The 26467-nt window shown below is 40.4% G+C and overlaps 1 protein-coding gene across 1 annotated transcript in view; it reads right to left on the bottom strand.

Annotated features, from left to right (window-relative positions):
- SH2D4A (SH2 domain containing 4A) overlaps positions 1-26467 on the bottom strand; it is an 886351-nt gene that overhangs the window by 399093 nt on the left and 460791 nt on the right. The window contains exon 4 of the mRNA XM_044059754.1: positions 13322-13499. Coding sequence (XP_043915689.1) covers positions 13322-13499 — 178 coding nt within the window. The remainder of the gene's footprint in view (positions 1-13321; positions 13500-26467) is intronic.

Raw genomic sequence — 26467 nt, 5'->3', positions numbered from 1 at the left:
GTAGCTACTGGCCGTCTGGGCAGGTTTTTCCCATTTCTTTCAACTTTCTGGTTTAAAAGCCGCATTTGCACTGTTTCCCACCTTTCTCATTACTAGCCTAGTCCAGATACAGAGTTGCTGTATCCAGGACTGTTGGTAAGCTTTTGAGCCCAGCAAGCCTTTCTGTGTTGGAGGGAAGCCTTCTAGCTTATCAGTGGGAGTGGTAAGCACTAGGTAGCCTATCTACCACAAGAGGAGTGGTTCTGGCCCAGAAATTGTAGTTTATTGGCCGTTTGGGCAGTTTTTTCCATCTCTCTCAACTTTCTGGTTTTAAAGCCCATGTTTGCTCTTGATCCCCACTTTTCCTGTAACTAGTCTAGTCCAGGTACAGATTTTATCCAGAACTGTTTGTAAGCTTCTGAGCCCCCCAAGCCTTTGTGTTGGAGTGCAGCCTTCTAGCTTACCAGTGGGAGTGGTACGTGCTAGGTAGCCTGTCTACCACAACAGGAGTGGTTCTTTGCCCAGGAATTGTAGTTTATTGATCATTCGGGAAGTTGTTCATAGGTTGGTACTAGGCTATCAGCCCTAGGGCCTATACAAGCCTAGCCATAACTAAAGGGACATTTCCTTCACACAGACTTGCACACACACCAACCCCACTCACACTGAGCATTTGCAGGATTCAAACCCCTACCTAACTATGTTATGACACTTGAGACGGACGCATTAGCAGAGTGCACTATTCGCATTACTGTCCATCTAATTATTGTCCATCTCTTTCAACTTTCTGGTTTAAAAGACCACATCTGCGCTTGTTTCCCATCTTTCCTGTAACTAACCTACTGGAAAGCACTAAAAAGCCTTAAACTGATACAAGCCTTCTAGCTTAAAAGAGAGACTTTGGAGTGATTGAGTATCAGTTTTCTGTATTTTCTTGCTGTACTTAACTGTTTTCCCCCTAAACACTGACTTTTCCAGCACTTATTGTGATTTAAAAGCTTGTTTTTTTTCACATATTGTACTTATTTGACTGCCTGCACTTTTAAAAAGTTTTTTTTTGTTTAAATAAATTGTTTAACTGTTGTAGGCTACACACTAAAGTGTGATAGCCTTCTCTGATCGCTTGTAGTCGTTTAAAACTGTTTTAAGTGTACTTTTTACTGTTTTTGCCTTATCTTTTCAAAAAAAAATTCTTGTTTCCCACCTTTCTAAGCTAGTATAGTCCAGTTTTCAGGCTAGTGCTGAATTCAGGGCTGTGTTACAAGTTTCTGAGTTGCCCATACCTTACTTGGATAGAGGGAAGTTTCCTCTATTCACCTGTGAGAGAGGGGAACTTTGAGCAGTCAGCTGTCACTGGAGGAGTGGTTCCAGCCCAGAAGTTAGTAGTTTAAAAACTGTGTTTGCACGGTTTTGTGCATCGGGCAGCACCAGTTAGCTAGGGTTAAATTATTCATGGCTCCACTAAGTCTCCTCTTCAGTTTTTCACTTGAAACTAGTCTAACTCTCAACATAAGCAGTCAAAAAGCATCCTACAGTCCCACACTTGCTCAGACCTAACAGCAAGCACTAATATACCCCGACACTTGACTGCCCAGCAGGGCAAGGCTCTTTATCCACCCCTCAACAACCAAGTGACTAAGCAGCTCACACTACTATTCAGGCATGACGAAAGGGCAACTTCAGGTGTACTCTCCAGTCCAGCTGGTGAATCTGGGTATCCTGAGCAATGTTAAAACTGCCTCATGTACACAGACAGCCCTCTCCTTCTACCACAAAACACATATGTGAGAGATGGAATTATACAGCCAAACTGGAGGCTAAGGTCTCTCCACCCAAGACTGGAACAGACAGTCATGAGGAGAAGGTTAACACTTGCACCACACCTCCAGCCTCACATAGACATACTAAACCAGCACTGGCAAAAAATACACATAAATACACAAAATCATACTCTGAGGCTCTAAATAAAAACCTGCAAAAGCATCAGAGAGCTCCAAAGCAGACACCCACAAAACCTGCACCTCCCATCACAAACCAAACAACACATAAAACACAAAATCAATGTGCCGCACAATCACAACCCTTAAGACGAAATAACATACCCAACACACTAGTAATAGGTGACTCACTAGTCGGGCACACTGACGCCCCACTCACTAGACTGGACAAGGAGAAGGTTACTGTTAGCTGCCTATCGGGGGCCAGAATCTGCCACATAACACAAACACTCAGGTCACTCCAGAACAGGTTCAAATATGACTCTATCATTGTTCATGTTGGTGTGAATGACCTGAGATGTACCTCCCTGGACTACATGGAAAAAGACATGGAAGAGCTCTCTTATCATGTAGCCCAGGTGGGCATGACCCTGACCCTGAGTAGCATCCTGCCCTCACCAAGAATGATACCTCAGTATAAAGACAAAATGATCAATTTCAACAACTGGCTAAGCTTCTAGTGTCATTCAAAGGGGATCCAGTGTCTATCAGCCTGGGATGACATGCTTGACAAGCCACGTTGCTTCGCAAGAGATGGCTTGCACCTGTCACCCCTTGGCTTTCGAATACTGTCCAAGGCTCTTGCTGCCCCTATAGTGCCTTTTTTAGGCAAGGCTCAAAATTCAAACCCACCACTGTAAACAGCACAAGTAAAAAAAATGAGGGTTATGCTACTCAACGCCAGGAGTTTAAATCTCACAATGCATGCGCTCGAAGCACTGCTAAGTATGGAGAATGTCAACATCTGTGCAGTAACTGAAACCTGGTTCAAGGCTCCAGAAAGCACTCCAGCTCTACTGGGCTACTACTCATACCACATATTTCGGCCACAGAACACAGACCGAAACACAAAAGGAGAGGGTGCATCCATATTCATCAAGGGTACTCACACCTCCAGGTTAGTGGTGCAGCATGATACCTCTGAGATCATCCATGTGCAACTAACATCAGGCAAATCTGCAATGCAAATTGTGGCCTGCTACAGATCACCCTCCGTGACCCAGGACCACCACTCCACCTTTCTGGAGACACTGGAAAACATGAAAGTCTTACCGAACACCCTGATAATGGGCAATTTCAATTACCCTGCCATTAACTGGAAAAAGTACTTGAGTACAAACTCCCAGGCTCAGCGCTTCCTGGAATTTATCAACTCAAATGCCCTGGATCAGCTGGTAAACTCCGCTACCACAGGCCACAACATATTGGACCGGGTCATCACCAACATGGGCGACAGGTGTTCCATACCGGAGGTCAACCCATCACTGGTTAGATCAAACCATAAACTAATCACCCTGGATGACCACACCCCACCACCACCCCCAACCAAGGAAACCACAGTGAAAAACTTTTCTAAAGCAAACTTCACCTTACTTAAGGCAGAGCTGGTAAGTTTCACAGCCCCCACGCTAAAGGATAACACTGCCCAAGATGCAGAATCCTTTACAAAGTACAGTTGTGTACCTACCATAAATGTAGATGTTCACTGTTACAGTCATTACACTTGGGTTATTCTGCTGGCAGGCTACCCACAGTCAGCCTGAATTCCAAAGTCCTGGTCCAGCGTCGGTTGCTGTCGCCTCTTCCCTGACGTCAGTGCGCCAGGGATATAAAAGATGGAGCCAATGCCATTTTCTTCAGTTTTTCTTGCCCCAGATGTCAGGTGCCCCCAAAAGGGTAGGCTGTAAAAATTATGATCATAAAAAAGCATACACATAACCTTCATCTACAAGCAAATACACCACATAGGTTTTATAGAATAGAGAGGTACAGATAAGTGCCAGCAAAGAGAAAGGGGGATGTTGGGAGGGTAACCTGGACTGTAAAAGTGAATACACTCGAACATCTACATTTATGGTGGCTACACAACTGCACTATGTTCATCATGTTTCACTGTTGCAGTCATTACACTTGGGTTGAATCCTAAACTGAGGTTGGGTGGCTGGGCCTAAATAGAGTTTGGAGTGGCTATCAGACTCTGCAGAACTGCAGTGGCAAAGCCTGCTCTGGATTTAGAGTAGAGAGGTAAATGGTAGTGCTTTGTAAAAGTGTGCACTGAAGTCCATTTGCAGCCTCCAAAATGTCCTTGGTTAGTACTCCTCTGAGGAAGGCTGCTGAAGTGGCTGCTGCTCTGGTAGAATGTGGCCTAATGCCCTTGGGCACTGATTTGCCATGTTGTGAATAGCAGAAACAAATGCAGTAGCCTATCCATTTTGAAATAGTCTGCTTTGAAATGGCTTTTCCTTGTGAACCTGCAGCATATGCCACTAAAAGTTGCTCATTCTTTCTGAAGGCTTTAGTCTTGTCCAAGTAAAAACGTAGCTGTCTGTGTATGTCCAAAGTATGCAGAAGTTTCTCCCCCTTATTCTGTGGGTTTGGATAAAAGGTAGGCAAATGTATGGTTTGGTTAAGAGCCACACTGGACACTACCTTTAGGCATAAATGTCCGGTTTGTCCTTAGAGAAACCCTGTCCGATGGAAAATAATAAAAGGTTCCATAGCCATTAGTGCCTGTAATTCTGAGACTCTTCTTGCTGAAGTTATGCTAGGAGAAGAGCGGTTTTCCATGACAAGTATTTTATCTCTGCTGTACTGGCAGGCTCAAAAGGAGGCAGTGTGAGTTTTTCCAAGACAAAATTGAGGTCCCATGCAGGTATTGGAGCTCTCCTTGGAGGTCTTATGTTTTTGGCCCCTCTGAGAAATTGTCTTAGCAGTGGATGAGAAAAAATAGGTGGGTCCGTATTGTAATGAGCTGAAATGGCAGAGGCATGGATCTTAATTGATGAGAAGGATAGGCCTTGTCCAGCTTCTCAGTTAGGTATTGCAAAATCTGAGGAATATTTGGTACATGCGAGTCAATTCCCTGGCTTGGTTCCAAGCACAGAATCTCTTCCATTTTTCTGCATAAGATTTTCTGGTGCTGGTCCTCCTGGCCTCCAAAATAACATCCATAACTGCTTTAGAGAGAGGTGTGTTCTGAATGATTACATTATCCGCCATGCAGCCAGATTTAGGGTTCTGAGTTGGCTGTGCAGGATCTGATTGTTCTGTTGGGTCAGCAAATGAGGTATTAGAGGCAATGTCCATGCTGGGCCTTGAGACAAGCTCTTTAGGATTGGGTACCAGTGCTGGCGTGGCCAGTCTATGGCAATCAGTATCATTTTTGGCTTTTCTTGTCTGACCTTTACGAGTATCTTGGAGAGGAGAGGCAGAGGAGGAAAGGCATATACTGTAAGGGCTTTCCAGCTGAATGAAAGGGTGTCCACTTTCCATGCTTGCTTGTGATAAGTCTGAGTGCAGAATCTCTGTAGCTGGTAGTTGTGAGGGGAGGCGAATAGATCTATGTCTGGGCATCCCCATTTCCCTGTTATCATGTTGAAAATTTGTGGATCTAGTTTCAACTCATGAGGATCCATGAGGTTTCTGCTTAGTTCGTTTGCCAAAGTATTTATCTTTCCTGGCAGGAATTGTGCTTGCAGATGTACTTGATAAGTCAATGCTGTGTTCCACAAAGTCATGGCTTGCCTGCAGAGGGGGTAGGAATGTGTGCCCCCCTTGCTTGTTTATGTACCACATGACTGTAGTATTGCCCATCTTTATCAGTAGTTGTCCTGGATGAAGTAGGTCCTTGAAGGCTGTTAGGGCATCTGTTTTTGATTGACATGAAAATACATTTGGTTTGTGGGCCATGTGCCCTGAATACATTTTCTTGCCATGTGCGCCACCCAGACATAATCTGATGCATCTGTTGTTAGTGTCTGCCTGGCAGTGGGTAAGGTGAATGGCTGTCTCTTGTTGTGGTGACAGGCCTGTGCCCACCATTGAAATTCCTGTTCCAGGCAAGGAATGAGGGTAATTACTGTTTTCAGGCTGTGGCAATGTTGAGACCAAACACTTTTTAGATACCATTGTAGTTTCCTCATATGCAGTCTTGCATATGGAATTAGTAGAATGCAGGATGTCACGTAGCCCAGAGCCTGCAGAATTTTTCTTGCAGATAACTGGGTCTTTGTTGCCATGTCTTTGAAGTAAAACGCCAGATGCTTTTGTTTGTCTGGCTTGAGATAAGCCATCTGGAAAGTTGTATTTAAACTTGCACCCAGGAATATTATCTCTTGAGAGGGCACTAGTTTTGGTTTCTTTTCGTTTACTGTGTATCCTAGGCAAATTAGTAATCTTTTTACAAATGCCAGATGCTGTAGTAGAATATCTTTGCCCTTTGCTTGAATAAGTCAGTCATCCAAGTAGGGGTATATTTGAATTCCTCTTTGTCTGCAAAATGCAATTACTGGTGCCAGGCATTTTGTGAAGATCCTGGGCACAGTAGATAAGCCAAAGGGTAGTGCAGAGAATTGGTAGTGCATTGAGCCAGCTATGAATCTGAAGTATCTTCTGCAAGATTGTCTGATTGGGACATGCAGGTATGCCTCTTTGAGGTCCAAAGTTACAAGCCAAGCCTTCTTGTCCAGCATGGGCAGAAGCTGCTGTAGAGTCAACATTTTGAATTTTGGGACGTCTAGAAAAGTATTTAGAATAGACAGGTCCAGAATTGGTCTCCAGGCTTTGTCCTTTCTTGGTACTAAGAAAAGTCTTGAGTAAAATTCTTGTCCCTGCTCTTGTTGTGGCACTGGCTGAATAGCCTCCATGTCCATGAGAGATGAAACTTGTTTTTGTGCCTCTTGCCATTGATTGCGTGGCAGGTCTGGCATACCTTTTGCCTTTGGAAGGGTGTGAAAGTGGAACCTGTAGCCCTGAGAGACTATATTTAAGACCCATTTGTCCTGGGTGATCTTGTGCCAGTTTTGTGAAAAAAGTACTAGCTTTCCCCCTAAGGGTGCTGCAAAAAAGTAAGTGCTTGGCATTGGCAGAAGGAAGTCATTGGGACTGTTTTCTATAAGGCTGTGATTTGTCTTCTCTGCTTTTGGAGGTAGAAGCACCCCATTGTTCGGGCCTGTATGAGCCCTGGGGCTGTTGCCTGCCTCTAGGGAATCTGAATCTGCCTCTTTGCGGTCTGTCTGAGACTGGAAAGGACCAATTCTTAGAGGGCCAGTTCCTACCAAATCTGGGTGGCTGTACCTGTAAGAAATCCTTTACTGTCTGCATAGATTTTGCCTTATCCTCCATTTTCTTCAACACCTCTTCTGCCTTAACACCAAACAAAGTATCATGCTGTAATGGAGCATCCAATAATTTTGGTTTAACATGATCAGGCAGATTCTGTTCCTTTAACCAAGCATGCCTTCTAATAACAGAACCTGTAACAGCGGCCCTGCACGAGGCCTCCAGTGAATCATAGCCACATTGCAAAGTATGTTTTCCCACTTGTTCAGCTGCATGCAATAAATCCTGCAAATCTTTGTTCTCAGAACATTCAGAATTTGTCAACATTTTTTATTTTAGCAAAGACATTAAGTATTGCTGATATTTGAGCATATGAAATTGACAATTTAAAGCCCTTACAGCCAAGGTAGCAGAAGTGTAAATTTTTTTCCCCCATCTGTCCAAAGCCCTAGAATATCTATCTGAGGGAACATGTTTTTTGGCAGAAGCAGCCTTGACTCCTTTGGGACCCTGTGAGATAGTTTCTGGGTCAGCAGCAGGGTTTTTGTAAAGAAATTTATGGGAGTCTGGGACCCTGTAGTATCTGTCTGGCTTAACAGGGGCAGGAGGTATAGAGTCTGGAGACAGGCTGGACTCTGAAAAAACATCATCTACTATGTCTAGAACAGGGGGAATTGCAAGATGTCTGTGCTGAGGAAGTAAAAGAAAGTCTCTAAGTCTTTTCTTAGAATCGGAATAATCCTGGCTCTCCCAATGGAAATGCTCCCTCATGGTATGCAGGGTTTCCCCAAATTAATAGTCCTTAGGAGGAGAAGCTGAAGGAATAGAATATTCAGCATCAGAATCCTCATAGGGAGGAACATAATATCCCTGATCAGAAGAGGAATCAGAGGAAATGGAAACCTGATCAGAGGAATCATATTCAGTGTCTTGCCTAGGACTCTTATCAGGAGGGGGATGGGAACCCCTGATCAAAGTAATTAGGTCTTCGGCCATTTTGAGCATCTGTTTCTTAGGCATAGAAGTCTGTCCTGGAGAATGCTGTACTGTTTTCCTTGTCTTTAAAACTGTTTTAGACTTTGTCTTGGATGCTGAAGTAGGCTTTATATAAAGTTGTGTAGGTCTGAACACACCCTCAGAAGCCGATGCCTGCTCAGCGGCTCCGGACATATCTGAGGGATTAATTTCCAAAGGGCCAATACCTTGAGTATCCAGAGGCCTAGCTGTCTTCACGTGGGAGTCGGAGGCGGCCTGTGGCTCTGAGCTAGCGGCAGTCAGGGGCTGTGAAAGCACCTCACTGAGCACCGGCGAACCGGCGACTGAACTAGAAGAGGCTTCGTCATCGGTTTTGGACCTCGGATGCTTGTCCTTGTCTTTATCCTTACGTTTTTTATGAATTCCAATTGTCGGTTGTTCTGATGACATTATGTAGTTAAACCTTCTGCCAAAATAATGAAAAGCAAAAGCGTACTGATGCTTAATAGTGCGTTGGTTAAATCTAGCACAAAACCAACAACTAGCAACGTCGTGGTCAGGGCCTAGGCAAGGAATACAGTAAGAGTGGAAATCCTTATGAGGTATTTGCTTCCCACAAGAAATGCAATTGTTAACTTTTTCTGACATCAGTCTGGAGCAAGAAAAAAGTTTCCCCAATGGGGTACTTAGCTTTATTGAAGACTTCGGATCTGAAATTCGATTTCGAAAATCTCAGGAGTCGGCCGACCGGCACTTGCGAACTGCTTTTGCTTCGAGCACCGCACGGCAAGAAAGACCGGAGAAAATGGCGTCAGCTGCATCTTTTATACCCCTGGTGCACTGATGTCAGGGAAGAGGCAACAGCAACCGACGCCGAACCAGGACTTTGGAATTCAGGCCGACTGTGGGTAGCCTGCCAGCAGGATAACCCAAGTGTAATGACTGCAGCAGTGAAACACGATGAACATCTGCACTCTATGAGCAGCTACAAGGATGCATGGATCATGCCATCCCTAGCGAGACCAAGACTCACTCCCCTAAGAGAAGGAAACCAGTCTGGTAGACCCCTGCCATAAACAGGTTATACAACAGAAGGAGGAAACTAGTTCAGAAAAAAAGTAAATCCCAAGAAGGAAAGACATCCCTGATCAGCATCAGTAAGAAACTAAGGTCCCTCATAAAATCATCCAAGGCTAACTTTGAAAGAAAAATAGCCAAGGATTTGAAACATTACCACAAAGCCTTCTTTAGCTATGTCAAGAATCTAAGTGGCAACTCACAGATATGCTCTGAGCTAGTGCAAAATAGCACAAAATATACTGAACCTACTGATATTGCCAACATCCTGGCAGATAGATTCAGTACAAACTTCACCTCCCTCTTACCTTCAAAAGGGCCCACAACAATACCGGAAAAGTGTAGTGTCCCAGAAATCACAGAAGCACAGGTGAAAACAGCCCTTTCAAAAGCCAAAAACACAGCATCAATGGGGCCAGATGGTGTCCCAGGCTGCGTCTTGCATGAACTACAGAACGAACTAACCCCCCCACCTAAACACATTGTCCAACCTCAGCCTCTCCACAGGCTACGTGCCCATAGAATTGCGCACAGCAATGGTTATTCCACTCCACAAAGAAGGGGCCACAACTGACCCTGGTAACTATCACCCCATAAGCCTGACTAGCCTGGTCTGCAAGGCTATGGAGTGCATCATCATGGAACTCATTAACAAAGACATTGGGAACCTCCAAATACTTGACCCGACCCAGTTCAGCTTTGTTAAGGGCAGATCATGCCTACTAAACCTGGTTGACTTCTTCGAGACAGTCACCAGGGCCATAGATGAGGGTAAGGTGGTTCACACAGCCTACCTTGATCTCGCCAAGGTGTTCAACACCATTCCTCACTAGGGTATTATAGAAAAACTCACCAGCCTGAACATAAACTCCTATGTAGAAAATGAACTGACAAACGAAAAACTGAAGAAAAGAACACACTGTGAACAAGCACCAACACTTCACTCAGCTCGATGAAGAAATAAATGTTAATTGTTAATTCGTGTCTTCATTGTATCATATTAATACTTTGTCAATAAAATAAAATAAATAAATAACCAACCATCCAACCAAATAGCATGTAAAAATACCTAGGAAATTGCCATAATGAAGTCACGAATTAACAATTTCTTATACTATGCTTTTATATACCTTGTTTTGTATAGATTATGTTTTTATAATACTGCATAGTAATTAGGTCAGGGATGGGCGTTAGTTTTATTACATATGCACATATATTTATATTTATTCTTAGCAAAAGTAAAAATTTCTATTGTGTCATGATGTTTGTAAAGTCTTGAAGCTTTTAGGTTCATTTTGGTCTTGTTAGCAAAACAATGCAACTGTGAAGTGCAATTGTAAATGAGTGCTGTGATCCACTTGCAGGCAATTAATCAATATAGAGTGGATTTTTGCTGGGCTGACTGTTTTTGTTCTTGCTCTACATATGAAGAAGTCTTGATATTTCCCAAACGAAAAGCACTTCATTTTATTTTATTTTGGTATTAAAGTGAATAAGAACAGCTTTTTACATTTATTTCTTCATCGAGCTGAGTGAAGTGTTGGTGCTTGTTCACAGTATAAACCCCTACATCACAAGATGGGTTGCCAACTGTCTTACAGACAGAACTTACACAGTAAGAATAGCGGGCTCCAGGTCCGAATCTAAACCAGTAACAAGTGGTGTCCTGCAAGGCTAGGTTCTGGGACCCCTACTGTTCGGCATATATTTCTCAGAAGTACAGGCAAGCACAGGAGGACTATGGCTAATCAAGTTCACCAATGACTGCAAACTGGGAGCCATAACTGACTCTTCAGCTGACACAGACATCCTTCAAAAAGGCCTTACTGAGACAGACACTGGTGTCAAAGTCACGGTCTCAAGCTAAATGCCAAAAAATGCATAGTCATCCCGTTTGGGAAAAACAAAATACCCACGAATTACCATATAGGCAGCAGCCCCCTTAATACAGAAGAGGTAATAAGAAATCTGGGGACCCAGGTAGATATTAATATCTCCTTTGACAATCATATTGCCAAAGTAGTTAGGAAATCCTTCTATGTGGCCCATCTAATTACTAAGGGGTTCGCATCTAGAAATAAAGAGGTTACAGTGTCCCTCTACTCGTCACTCATCAGACCCATCATAGAGTACAATTCCCCATTTGGGATGTACCTATTTGGGATGTACCTCACAAGACAATTCCAACAGCTGGAAAGACCACAAAAGAACCTCACCAAAAGGATTACTGGCCTCAAACATATGTCCTATGCAGCCCTACTGAAAAAAAACTCCAGCTGTACTCAGTGGCATATCGCTTATTCAGAGGTGATCTCTGCCTGACTTACAAAGCCATGTCCAACTCAGAATTGATGGACATGCTCCACCTAAAGAAATCCAAGTCACTGCGAGCCACGCGCTCTAGTGAGCTAAACCTCGCCACAACAATAAATAGAACATGCTGGAGGGATAGATTCCTGTCACAGAGACTACTCATGCTTTGGAACAAAATTCCTAACTACATTAGGCAGAGCCCCTCACTAACACTCTTCAAGAGAAGCCTTGATGAGTGGATGGGTAACAGAAAATACACCCCTGGGATCACTTCATTGGCTCTGCTTGACAGAGGCTCAGTTAATTAATCAATGGGGCGGCGAAAGCCGACACACTCTGGCTAGGCTTAAAAATGCCCTTGGGACACACACACTGTATATATATATATATATATATATATATATATATATATACATATATATATATATATATATATATATATATATATATATATATATATATATATATATGGTTTACCTTCATTTGTGCATATTGCATAAAGGCGATCACCAGTTATCCGAACAACAGTTTGCGAAGTTTGCAAACGCCGAACGGAAAAAAGTTCAAATGTGCAATGAGCGAATGTACATTGACATTCGGCATTTTGGGGCAGATTGCCCTATAGTGGGGATTAGGAAATCATCCCTTTCCCCACTGTAGTGCGATCTCAGAGTTAGAATATTAAAGTATGGGGGTATAGGGGGTGCATCCCCCCACATGGGGGGTGCAGAGGGGCTTGCCCCCCTGCTTTAAACCTTATTACATTTTTTTTCGACATTAATGTTCGAAAATCAGCGAATCTACTTTTCGATTTGCTGATTTTCGAACATTAGGAACTGTCGCTGTTTTCACTTTCATGGTTACAAGTCGCTCATATAAGCATTCGCACCACTGTGATTCGGCTATGTAAAGGTAAACCTATATATATATATATATATATATATATATATATATATATATATATATATAAAAATATATATATATATATATATATATGTGTGTGTGTGTGTGTGTGTGTGTGTGTGTGTGTTATATATTTCAAGTAATGTTCACAGCTGACAAATGAACATACAGTTATATCAGCCACCCTCAAGGAAAATGACATGTGAATAAAACTTCAGCCATTTAATTCAATGGAACTTTTGAACCACTCATTGTAGCAGGTAATCAGAAGCTGCATGCTGGAATAAGGTGCATAGGCTAAATCATAAAAGGGGACAGCAAGGAAAGCATTTGCATAACAGGCTCCACATAGTGGCCCCAGTTATTTCATTTAAAGGCTGTCTCCTAATAACCTGGACTATGCATGCAAGAAACTGACAGTGTATCAACCTATTTACATCACTGACTTTGTCCCAGATAAGGTCTCTTGTGCAAATTGTGCAAATCATGAGAGAATCCATATGTTAAATGACTGCATCTGCATGGGAAGCCTTATGATTTTAAGGCTTTAGCAGCATTCAGCCTAATCTTCATGACAGACTTGTTGAAAAAATACATTTAGAAAAGAGAAAATGTGGATTTTTTACAACATCAAAGTGAGGATACTGCATCACAGCAAATTTAGTTAGTACAACAGAAGGACTAACTAAATCTTCTACTGTGTATTCTCTATATATTTCTTTAGTGTGGTTGGATTCCCGGATTTCCTTTATGTAAACTTTTCATTCATTTCATTTTGCTAAAAATAAAATAAAATAGAAAATAAAAAGAAAATATTTTGGAAGCCTTCACCTGATTAACGCTGCATTCAGCATTGAAGTCCATGCTACTAAGATTCTAAAATGTTCTAATCAAGCTGGTCCATCCACAGGAAAAAGGAAAAAAAAAGTATCCATAACGCTGATCCTTGTTGGGTGGATATAAATCTCAGTGAACCTTTTAATGCAAAGCACATGGTTAAATTAGTTTTATTTTACCTTTAATTCCATTTGAAGTCGCTCTTGTTCTGCAGCTGCTGCCCTTCTGGCCTCCTCCTCTTGTTTGACTGCTTGCCTTTCAGCGAGCCTCGACCTCTGAGCTTCCTCAGCCTCCTTCTGTTTCTGAAGTATTAGGCTGTTGGAAAGGGATTTTGCCAGTGCTTCCTCGTTTGCTCTCCTATGATAGATAGTTGAAAGAAATGTATTGTCACAATGAGAAGTATGAACTCTGATTCCCAATCATCAGATAAATTCCACTGGATTAAATTTATTTTTATTTTCCCATTGCATGTTAAACTTGCTTTACTGATGGCAAACTAATTTCTTGAAGACAAGGAACAACCTAAAGCTTGAAAGAACCAGTCACCTAATCTCTCTCTCTCTATCTATCTATCTATCTATCTATCTATCTATCTATCTATCTATCTATCTACCTCAATACTGACTACATTACCAAATGTATACATAACTTTACCTGTTACTTAGCTACAATAAGAATACTGAAAGAGAAGCCATTCTGGACTTGTCTAGCAAATGGCTTGATAATGACCATCACATGGTTCAGCAAGAGTAAGACGGTCACAAGATCACATGCAAGAGTGGCCAACAAGCAACTCAGGTTGACTTCCTCCTAGTAAGGAAAGAGCACTGGTATAAAATCAAAGATTGCAAAGTTATCCCTAGTGAAATAGTTGGCCCACAGCATAAAACTACTCATTGCCAAATCAGCTGCAGACAGTGGTCAGAAAAGACTCTAAAGTCAACACAGACTAGGCTGATGACCAGGAAGTGGACTAGAGGGAAAGCACATGAGTTCAAGAAATTACTCAGGGTTATAGCACCTCAGGAAAAAGAGGAAATAGTTGGAGTTGAAGAAGAATGGCAGTACCTCAAAACATTATGTGTGAGGACTATAGAACAGATGTGCAGCTGTGGCAGGTATGGAAATAAGGTACATTAAGAAAAGCTGGTGATGAATGCAGAAGTCCAGGAAGTCATCAAAAGAAAGAATTAGTGCAGGAAAATTTGGGAGATAGAAAAGATGGACCAAACCAGAAAGAAATACTGGCAGGCTAACAAACTGGCTGAGAGGAGTTGCAATAGCAAAGAACAAGGCATCCGAGGCACTCTACCAGCTTCCGGAAAGTGACTCAGTAGATGGCATGAATACACTATATCAGGTTGCAAGACAAAGGCAGAAAGAAAAAGAAGATAGTCAAACACCATTCATAAGGGATGCTGACAACAACCTGCTCACTAATCCCCAGGACATCAAAGGCAGATGGAAGGAATACTTGCAGCTTCTAAATGAAGAAACGCCACAGAAGCTATATAGTTCCAGACACAGCCTACAATGACAGAAAAGCAGGATCCCACCATAGAAGTAGTAAGAACAGCACTAAGGAAAATGAAGTCAAGAAATCAGCAGGCTCAGATGAGGTCACAGCAGATATGACAAAGACATTGGACAAAATAGAGGAGAAATGGCTCCTGAAGGTACTCATAGCAATATGGGAAAGAATGCATATCCCAGATGAGTGGAGAATAAGCATACTAGTGTCAGTGTTCAAGAACAAAGGGGACAGTCACAACTGTGGGTAGTACAGAAGTATTAAACTCCTGTCACACTGATAAAAGAATATGCAGAGTACTAGACAGATAGGAGATAAGCAAGTCAGATTCAAATCAGGATGTAGCACAGACTTGGCATTTGCAGTGAGACAGATACTGGAGAAGAAGCTAGAGATGAGGACAGAGTCCAACTGGGCATTCCAAAACTTGGAGAAAGCACAAGGTCCCAAGAAAGCTGATTTTGGCAGTCTTGTGGTGGTCTGAAGTCCCAGCAACATTGGTAGAATTAGTGCAAGCTATGTACAAGGCTCCTATTAATCAAGTACAAACAGTGTTTACTCTCACAGAGGGATTCTCATTGGGAGTGGATGTGCATCAGGGTTCATCTCTGAGTCTATTGCTGTTTATACAGTGGTGGACTACATTAGCAAACAGTTAGGAGAGGACAGTTCTACAAAGTTACTGTATGCAAACAATGTGGTATTATAGGCAGACTCTGAGAAAGAACTTTAGCAAAGGATAAGGGAATGGAATGCAAAACTGAAGGCATATGGAATGAAACCAAGTACAGATAAGGCAGTTGCAATGGCAGCAGATGGCAGAAATCAGAAGAAGCTGAAAAAATAGTAGAACAGGTTAACAGCTTCAAGTATCTGGGAGGGATGGTTGAGGAGAAGGGAAGTCTGAATGAGAAAGTCAAACTAGAATCAGAGGGGCTGCAGCCATCTGGCATAGGGTGTCCTTGGTAGTGTATGACAGAAGAATGCCGAAGGCAGAACAGTTGATAAACTTAGAGGTGATGGAGATGAAGTCCCTGAGATGGATGGTAGGATGCACATGGTAGGACAGATGAAGAAATAAGGACATAACAGCAAAAGCTGAAGTAGCTCTAATTGCAGAAAATGTTAAAGAGAACAGATTCCAGTGGTTTGGGCACAAGTACAGAAAAGCAGAAGACAATCTGGTGAGGAAGATTTGGAACAGACATGAAAAAGGCAAGAGGAAACGAGACTTTCCAGCAAAGAGGTGAATGGATTGTGTAAGAGAAGACCTGCAAAAGGCAGGCAAGAGTGTTGAAGAAAGTAGGACAGTGGAATTGACTAGACAGAGATGGCGACAGTTGGCACAACACCTTGACTCTATGAAGAAAATGAGAAAAAGCAGTTGATGATGATAATAATGCTCTATTCCTTAAATGAACTGTTTTTATTAGTTATTTTCCAAGATAACTGCCAGTTGCAAATGTATTTCATTACTTTTTATTTTGGTTATTTTTTCAATATGACATAATGCATAGTACATTGTTTGAGTTTTTATTCTGTGATGTGTTTAGGTGAAGCTGATTAAGCACTATAATAAACATGTACTTGAAACTGAACTCAAAAGTATGCGCAGGGCAGCAAGCATATGCCAGGGGCAACATAAAATGTCCCTTGGTGATGCAGGTGTTTACATCAGCCATAGGGGTGATTTGGGGACATAACCACAAAACTTCTGATGGTTGACTGAATGGTGACACCTGGTGAGAAATAGCATTAAAAATATAAAATGAAATCAGACACACAATTAGTCATGTTTTCATGTTGAAAATATAAAGTAAATCATTCACAAGAGATAAATAACTGGTGCCATTTGAATTATGCTCATTTATGTCTACGTTAGAAAACAATATTTTTTAAGCAATCTTGAAACAACAGTGACTCATTTCTGACCCCTGGAACAAAGCATTGTTAAACATAGTTCTCAGCATTCATGAGAATCTGGAAATAATAATCATTAAAAACAATAAATGCATGCTTTGTTGTAGGCAAATGTTGGTCATGACTTTATTGTTAATATGCTTCCATTCAAGATAAAAATAAATAAGGCATTGATGAAGAGATAAACACACCAATTCAAGAATGCTAATTTATAACAGTACATGCAGTGTGTAATGCACAGTTTTTTTTTTTTTTTTGGTGTGTGTGTGTGTTTGTGTGTGTGTTGACAGTGTGAATCACAAACAGGTAAATGTAGGGAGACTAGGAGTCTGGTCAGAGATGGGTAGGTGTCTCCATTGTATTGTGATAGCCAATACTGATAGGTGTTTACCAATAAGTATGCATGGACACAGCTCCTGTAGAAGACACAACACTGTGGTCTGAAGGACAGGTCTGTGGCACTTGGAGGCAATCTATGCATCAATTGTCTACATCCTCATCTACAGGGCATCCACTTCTGGTAACGTTGCAGGCAGAATCCACAGCACACATTGAGGATAGAATGCTCCATAGGCATGAACTCCATAGGCAAGGATGTACTATCAGTTGTCCCAGCACAAACTCCACATGTGTATCTGAGTTCATGGCATCCCACAGTTCCTTTGAAGCCAGATGGTGGTATTAAGGTGATGGTACTATGGGAACTAGACCATGCTCTTTTCCTCCTGTGGTAGCCTTCCACGTGAGAGGTAGAAGTGGATTTAGCATGAGAAAAGTGGTAACTTTGATGGATGGCTGCACTTGGACATCTGTAGCATACAGACTCCTTATGCCATCTTACCATTATGCTGCATAAATGAGCCAGGACTTCCACAGGTCCTCATGAACAGAACTTCCACAAGACCTCATCAAAGCCACTTATAATCCTAACCAGCTCAGCTTTAGCTGTATTTCTTTCTCTGTCTGTCCTTGTATAATCTCCTGCAAAAATATGGTGTGGTAGTCATAGAGGCACTTATGTGTCTCATGGTTCCACAGTGAACGTTTCCGTGCTAAGACTTTTTTAACTGATATCTATGATAGGTAATAATGAAGCTCTTTAAGCTTCACTGCTACTGCATACCTTTCATTCAGTAACTGTAGAAGTCACTTAAACCTGATTTATTGATGGCTCATGCCATCAAAGTTTACAAACTTACCCTGAAGTCATATGATATTAGACAATGTTATATATTTTAAACATCTTTATTACAGTTGTTTAAACAATGACATAGGTACCATGTATTAATAGAAATAAAAAAAAACATAGTGGTAGTTTCTGTTATTTTTATGGAATATACATGTTTCCTTTTTAACAGTTACTATATGCTTATGTTTCCTTTTTAACAATTATCATATGCTCCACATTACATAAAATGTGCAGAACCTGCCTTTCCTTAAACCTCATTCCTCCTCATGAACATTATTTTGCAAGTACCATTCCCAATAATTCCAATTATTTCTGTGCAATTTACTCCTCCCCTTTTCTAACAATCTTACCTTCAGTTCTTTCTCCTTTACAATATTCAGTACTTCAGTTACAGTTGGCTTATATGTTGATTTCCATTTTCTAGTAAATGCTTTTTGGTAGCCAATAGCATTAAACTTAGGAAAGGCCTTACTATGTCTAGGCCATCTGATCCTAAGTCAGAATAATCCTTTCCTTAATTACAACCATTTTTAAAATCTGCCAAATCATTACCCTCCCAAAAAACATGCTTCTAATTAGCCTCCCCCTCTCTCTTTCTCTCTGTTTTTTCATTCCCATCACACCTCCAGCATTTGCTATCTATTAAACTCCTCTGACTGATTCTTATAGTCATGAACTATTTTATATGTCCTACTATCACTTTTTAAACAGTAGCTTATGTTCTAGACTTGTCTACAAATTCTATCAGAGTTAATCTTTCACTTATAACTCCTCTATCCTTTTATCTGTGCTGATACACTATCTGTCCCTGGTAGGAAAGACTGTCTAATCTGCTCCTCATCCCACTCTTGTTACGTTTCCTCTCTCTAGTTATTTGCTCCAAGCACTTTGATTCCTTTCCTAATTTTCTCCAGTAAGTTCCACCCACTTGCCTATTTTTATATCCCCACTTGCAGTCATTCCTATTGGCAAAATCTTCTTTTTCCACTGTTGTGTTGGGTTAGTTCTTAGAATTCTTTCTGCTATTTTATGAATATACTATTCTGTATGTTTGTTGCTGTTCTTCTCATTAAGGACCTGGATCCAAAATTCTACCTTCTCCTTATTTCTCAAATTCTGTTCCCCACATCCCATTTCATTTTAATCACGTTCTGCTTTGATTTTTAGCTTTTAGCTTGTGTTATGTATATAAGCCGTAGCTGTGTAACTCTAAAGTACTCCTTCAAATTAGGTAATCCTAAGTATTCTTTGGGGAAGGTGGATCCGTTTATTTCACTTAACTGCAAGGGATACAGTGGGTTGTGGGTTCACATAGGGCTGCCAAATAACGTTTACTTTGTGAAATTTGGTAGAATGGTCCATTGACAAAATGGGATTGAACTAAATATATAATATCCCTCAAATCCTACAATTTTCATATTTACTACATTCTATGCTGTTCCAGTTTCATGTGTTGGTTTATAGCCAGTACCCACTGTATGCTATCATGTTTCATTCTTGCTTTAATTAAACTGCGAAAAAGAGGCAGCAAAACATTACAACTCCTTGATCTTATATCTTTTAGACTATGATCAATCAGTTTAAAAACTTTCACTGTAGATCTTGTTTATATCCTCAGAGAGCTTAAAGTTTTTTATCATCCCTAGATCTTTAATTATTGTTACTCACTCTGTCCTGAAACCCTATATTGCATACTTTTAAAACTTCATCACAAATGACATATATTGTTTTATTGCACTTTTTGACTGCAAAAGCAATCTTACATGCTCAAAATTATTTTTCTTATTATTAATCTATCAGCTTTAATGTTCATTAAATAAATACTAAATAAATAAGGATATTTAGGTTAAAACATTTCCTTTCTTTCTCTTTATTAACCATCAGATTTTACACACCATTCACTATATACTTACAAGTTATTAATCAATTTGACAAACACATTAGACAGGCTACGATCCTGAAACTTCTTTATCAAGAGCTGATGGTCCACCATATTAATTTCATTCAATGAATCAGTATACACCACATTAATGCCTATCAGAGGTCAGCTGACAAAACATTTCACCAGTTCTGAGCAGTATTGTTAAAGTTCTATATCCACATAATCAGAACATAAAGGGTGTGAGGCCGGCATTATCTGATGGAACAAAATACGTGGACGCTGGGCATTTGCCAGCTCTGTTTTACTGTCTAAATGCACAAAGTGACTAGTGATGCAACTCTTCAAAGAAGAGGCAATGCAATGATGATCAGCTTCATGATTTAAGAATGGTATAGCTTTGTTTCCTCAGTCTATAGCCTGTCACAACTTTGTCCATTGTATGCCATGCAGATTTCAGTATATCAAAATTATGCCTGTTGATAGCAGCTAGAACCTGACAAGTCTCAGAAGTGGATGTCACCAGCATCTATAAGTCCTGAATGGGGTAAATCTGGATAGAAGTGTGGTAAAGAATGTTACATTTCCTCAGAATCTTCTTTAAGTGGGACATTTTATTTGTTTACTTTGCTTGTTTGTTTGTTAACCAGGTAAATGAAATGTCCTGTGAAACTTTTAGAACCAGAGCCTGGCAAATAGCAGACAATAAAAGTAACATAACATCATGAAAATGACAGCTGTATGCAATGTCCAGGAAGGCATAGAAGTTCAAAGTTGCAGTGATAGTGCTTTTAGGAGAAGAAACTATACCTTCTAGCTTAACACAATCTAGTGAGGAAAATAACCCTGAGTTAGTAAACTTCCAGATACGCCACATAAACGTTAGAAAAGCATAATGAGAAGATGATGCTTTAAGTAGGAAAAGGGAGAATATAGTAAAGGTTGTAGAGGGACATAGTCAACAAAATGTTCCCACTACTTCTTACCCATATTTTGAACTAAATAATGAACCTTTAATATATGATAAGCAGAGAGGAAGGTTTATAAACAATCATCAGTACCAAAACATTATAGGGCACTAAGAAAGATGTTACACCATGCTCATATTAGAGGGTCACTTTGGGGTTAATACAACTGAGATAGGAGCATTAGTCAGATTTTAGTAGCTAGACATTGTGAAAGAGATAGACAATTATCATGTTTCCTGTCCAGAATGACAGAAATATGTACCCCACCCTAGATACAAGAGTGTATTGATTGCAATGCCTACCCCGACCCCAACAAATTCGGATTTGTCAGGGGCAGATCTTGCCTACTGAACCTAGTTGACTTCTTTGAGACTGTCACCAAGGCCCTGGATGAGGGAAAGTCAGTACATACAGCTTACCTTGACCTGGCCAAGGCCTTTGACACAATCCCTCACTCGGGCATCATCAAAAAGCTAACACAACTTAGTGTTAATCCCTATCTCATCAGATGGGTGGGCCAACTGACTCACAGATAGGACCCACAAGGTCAAAATAGGAGCTGCCACCTCCAACAGCAGACCTGTCACTAGTGGTGTTCCCCAGGGATCTGTCCTGGGACTCCTACTGTTTGGCATATACGTCTTAGAGGTCCAGGCAAAGACAAAGGGCCTGTGGCTGACCAAGTCTGCAGATGGCTGTAAGTTGGGTGCTGTCATTGACTCCCAGATTGATGTTAACATACTGTAAGAGGGTCTCACAGCTACAAATAACTGGTGCCAAAGTCATGGCCTTAAGCTAAACACAAAAAATGTATTATCATACCATCTGGAAAAAACATGGCCCCTACCGATTACCACATCAACGGCAACCCCCTAAGCACACAACCTGTGGTGACAGACCTGGGTACTCAGGTTGACAACAATCTCTCATTCGACCATCATGTGGTGGTAGTGGTCCGAAAAGCATTTTACTTGGTTCATCTCATAAGTAAAGGGATTGTATCCAGAAAAAAGGAGATTATTACCTCTCAGTACTCCTCCCTTATTAGACCTATAATTGAGTATGTACCTCTCCATACACCTGCACCAACTGGAAAGGCCACAGAAATACCTCACAAAGAGAATCCATGTACTCCAACACCTATCCTATGTGGACACGCTTAAATCACTATCACTCTACTCGGTATCATACAGATTGCTCAGAGGTGATCTGTGTTTCGCCTACAAGGCGATCACAGACCCTGCCCTACTGGAGATGCTCCATATCTGTAAGTCTAACTACTCCTGCATCACCCACTCAATAGACCTAAATCTAATATGCGACCGACAAAACCTGCTGGAAAGACAGGTTTGTCTCCCAAAGGCTGCCCTGACTCTGGAATAGACTTCCCATACATATCAAACAGAGTATCTCATTGACCCTTTTCAAATGCAACCTTGATGAGTGGATGGGAAACCATAAATTTGTCCCAGAGGTTCCACCTTTGTCCCTCATTGACAGGGGTGACAGGTGCTGACTGAGGTTTCTTTTTTTGGGATAAACTCTTGGCTAGGCTTGTAAGGGCCCCAGGTCCATTAGCCCAGTAATCTCCTATGATCATATTACACATGTCCCATTTAAATGTATTGTTATGAACATTCTTCGGAAGTGAGTAATGGGTGTCAGTATATACTAGTAAGAATGGACTTATGCTACAAAAGTTCCAAAAGCTGTATCACCATGCAAGGCTAATGCTAAGGGTACTGCCAGGCAACAGGTATTATTATTCACCAGAGTGGATATCCCTAAAGAGATACTTGCTGACCTAAGCACTCCTTTATGTCAAGGGTATTACATCAGTTGTGCCACCGCTATAGAGTTAAGCAGCTGAAGACATCAGTCTACTTATCCAAAGAGCGATGGACTAGAAGAGAAGTTCAATACAATACTGAAATCCCTGCTAAGAAAAATACAGATGCAGATGGTAAAAACTAGAACGAGTTGTTACTCTACTTACTGTTTGCAGTAAGGGATGTGCTACAAGCTTCATCTGGGTTTACCCATTTGATGTCTTGTAGGACAGTCATCCCAGTATCCCTGTTTGATATTGCTAAAGAGACTTGGGAAGAAGAGAAGACACCATTCAGAAGGTGACAGAGAATTACTTTAGTCCGTAAGGTAGGTTAAAGCTGGTTATGGCCATAATAAATAAAGACATGGAGAAATTCCAGGAGATGCAACAATGGGTTTGTAATAAGAATAACCAACACTGAGAATTTAACCCAGGAGATTCATTATTAGTACTTTCCATGGAGAACACATTACTGGCTATGGGGTAAGGGTCACTTGAGGTGACTGAAAGAACAATTACTATGAATGACAAGATTAGGCAGATAGAAAGGAGAGAGAGAGAGAGAGAGAGAGAGAGAGAGAGACAGAAGCAAATCACATGAATCAACTAAAGTTCACACAGAATAGATATGAGAATATTTATCTCAAATTTAGCTAGGGGAATCCTTATGTAAGTGCAAAAGCAGGAAATAAGAACATTATTGATTAAGAAATAAAAGACTATTCACAGATATGCCCTGGGGAATTAAACTGATAGAACCGTACAATACCCATTGTTTGAGAATCCATTAGACCTTGAAACAAAGAAGGAATATGTTTTCCTAACCTTTTAAATTACTCTGCTGACTCTTTTGTTCTGGGTAGACAATTAGTATGAGGCTCATTTGAAATGAACATATATATATATATATATATATATATATATATATATATATATATATATATATATATATATATACTTATTATTTATTGATATACGTGGGATAATTCTAAATTAAAATCTGCTTCCCTTTACGCGGTGGTGATGGTGCGGTAGCGTTGTCGCCTCACAGTAAGACACTGTCCGGTTCGATTCTCAGCTAGAGTGTCTTCTGCGTGTAGACATGCATGAATGGGCGTACCTTCGTTGAAGGTTGGGCATCAGGGCTGGTAACTCGGCATGTAAAAATCAACTAACAATCATTAGCAGACCAGAGTTCCGCTGTGGTGTCCCCTAACCGGGAAAAAGCTGAAAGACACAACAACAACAAAATTTACTTCCCCTTCCTTAAATATTGTAAATAACAATATGTGTTAGAAACCATAAGAGCTTACTTTAAAATACTATGCAAAGTAAACTGAGAACGATGAAGCCATGTATTTGGGATACTTTATAAGCAAAAGGGGAGGTAAGAGCATAAGCAGAAAAAATAGAGGCCATAAAAATTGGCATATACCCTCCTCTAAAAGACAAAAATGATTTTTTTGGACTGGCTGACTCCTACAGTAAATTTGTATCTGATTTTGAAACTATTTCCCGTCCTCTAATAGAGCACACAAAAGGAAAAACTCCCATCAAGATGCATTGGTCCCTTAGTCTTTTTTGGCAGACAGGGCACATACTCCGTTAAGAACAAAAAACTCCAGCAACTGGAAACGCTGAGCATATCTATTGTAGTTTATTCAAAAAGCAGTAAAACCACAAAGCTTTCAGGCTAATGCCTTTCTTCAGTGTTTACTTATAGCTACTACAACGGCTGAGTAAACAGACAGATGGCAATACAAAGTTGTGCTGATGAATGCCAATGTGTTGTATACATCCAGTACACAGTGACCAGCAGCCCTGCACCAACTAATAGGAAAGCTGATATTTTCGTTTTCAGTGTGGATAGCTTTAACATCCTGTGTGTGGAAAAACATGGAATATCCTTTTAAAAGTGAGTAAAAAGGCACACTGGTAAAATTCTGACAGCAGTTTAGACAGGCAGTCAGTTGTAATAGTCAGTTAATGGGAAGTCAATTGCTTATTTAGTGCTGTATAAAAAGAGGTTGTTTGTTTAAGGCAAATTTGGAAGCCGATTCCTCATCCAGAGGTGCATTATGGTTCATAGCAAGGGTCCTGACCAAAAGATTTGTGGATTACAGTAGTCCAGATAAGGCTCATTGTGGACATGGCCCGAAGTAAAGTTAGGTGAAGACTTTTTTGTATTTGGTGAAGATGAAGGGAAAACCTGGGAACAGATACCTCAGCTGTCCCTATTTGGGAGGACATCCCTATTTTCAAGCCTGATTTACACCTGCACATAACATAGCTATTTTTGGAAATATATTCCCATTTTCAGGCTTGATTTGCTGCTTCACACAATTTTCTGAATTTCAGTTATAATTCGTGATATTTTAAGTTGTCTACTGTATAGAAAATAATGCTGCATGACCAACATACTTGGGGTATTAATAATTTAAAGAAAAAGGAAATGGAAGCAAAAAGAAATTACCTTTTGTGGTAGAATTTTGCAGTACAGCTTATTAAAGTCTATAGATTTTACACTGTCTCTGATAATGTGCTCATATTTTTACATATGTTTTTTATTCCTTGTCTTATAAGTATGTTTCTGAGTATTATCCAACACTCCTGCTGGATGCAAGAAGTATGAGCTGTTTGGTATTCAAACTTTATGCTAATTTGATTTCCAGATTTTTGTCTGGATGTACCTACTTTTTAAAGCCTTTGTTCCTATTTTCAAGGTCTGCAGTTTGACAGGTATGCCTGAAAGGAGCTGCAAAAGTGATTTATCATTTTAACAGCAAGAGGATGGACATACTGTTCATGGGCTGATTTCTACAGACTATAATGCTTTGTGTGAAAGTAATGTTCATATTGTCTAAAGAATGTATCAGGCTATTATTTTTTCATAAATATGTGTCTCCAGTGCTTCTACAGACTTGTTAAAAATGCACATACACATATATCAGTGACATTATATTGGGCACAGTGAGTAGTTATATATGAGTGACATTATATTGGGCACAGTGAATAGTTATATATGAGTGACATTATATTGGGCACAGTGAATAGTTATATATGAGTGACATTATATTGGGCACAGTGAATAGCTATATATGAGTGACATTATATTGGGCACAGTGAATAGCTATATATGAGTGACATTATATTGGGCACAGTGAATAGCTATATATGAGTGACAATATATTGGGCACAGTGAATAGCTATATATGAGTGACATTATATTTGGCACAGTGAATAGCTATATATGAGTGACATTATATTGGGCACAGTGAATAGCTATATATGAGTGACATTATATTGGGCACAGTGAATAGCTATATATGAGTGACATTATATTGGGCACAGTGAATAGCTATATATGAGTGACATTATATTGGGCACAGTGAATAGCTATATATGAGTGACATTATATTGGGCACAGTGAATAGCTATATATGAGTGACATTATATTGGGCACAGTGAATAGCTATATATGAGTGACATTATATTGGGCACAGTGAATAGCTATATATGAGTGACATTATATTGGGCACAGTGAATAGCTATATATGAGTGACATTATATTGGGCACAGTGAATAGCTATATATGAGTGACATTATATTGGGCACAGTGAATAGCTATATATGAGTGACATTATATTGGGCACAGTGAATAGCTATATATGAGTGACATTATATTGGGCACAGTGAATAGCTTTATATGAGTGACATTATATTGGGCACAGTGAATAGCTATATATGAGTGACATTATATTGGGCACAGTGAATAGCTATATATGAGTGACATTATATTGGGCACAGTGAATAGCTATATATGAGTGACATTATATTGGGCACAGTGAATAGCTATATATGAGTGACATTATATTGGGCACAGTGAATAGCTATATATGAGTGACATTATATAGGGCACAGTGAATAGCTATATATGAGTGACTTTATATAGGGCACAGTGAATAGCTATATATGAGTGACATTATATTGGGCACAGTGAATAGCTA

Source organism: Protopterus annectens, chromosome 17.part0, assembly GCF_019279795.1.
Source record: "Protopterus annectens isolate FY-2018-M chromosome 17.part0, PAN1.0, whole genome shotgun sequence".
Lineage (NCBI taxonomy): Eukaryota > Metazoa > Chordata > Ceratodontiformes > Protopteridae > Protopterus > Protopterus annectens.
Note: the sequence above shows the minus strand (reverse complement) of the source record. Positions and strands in the feature narration are given on the sequence as shown.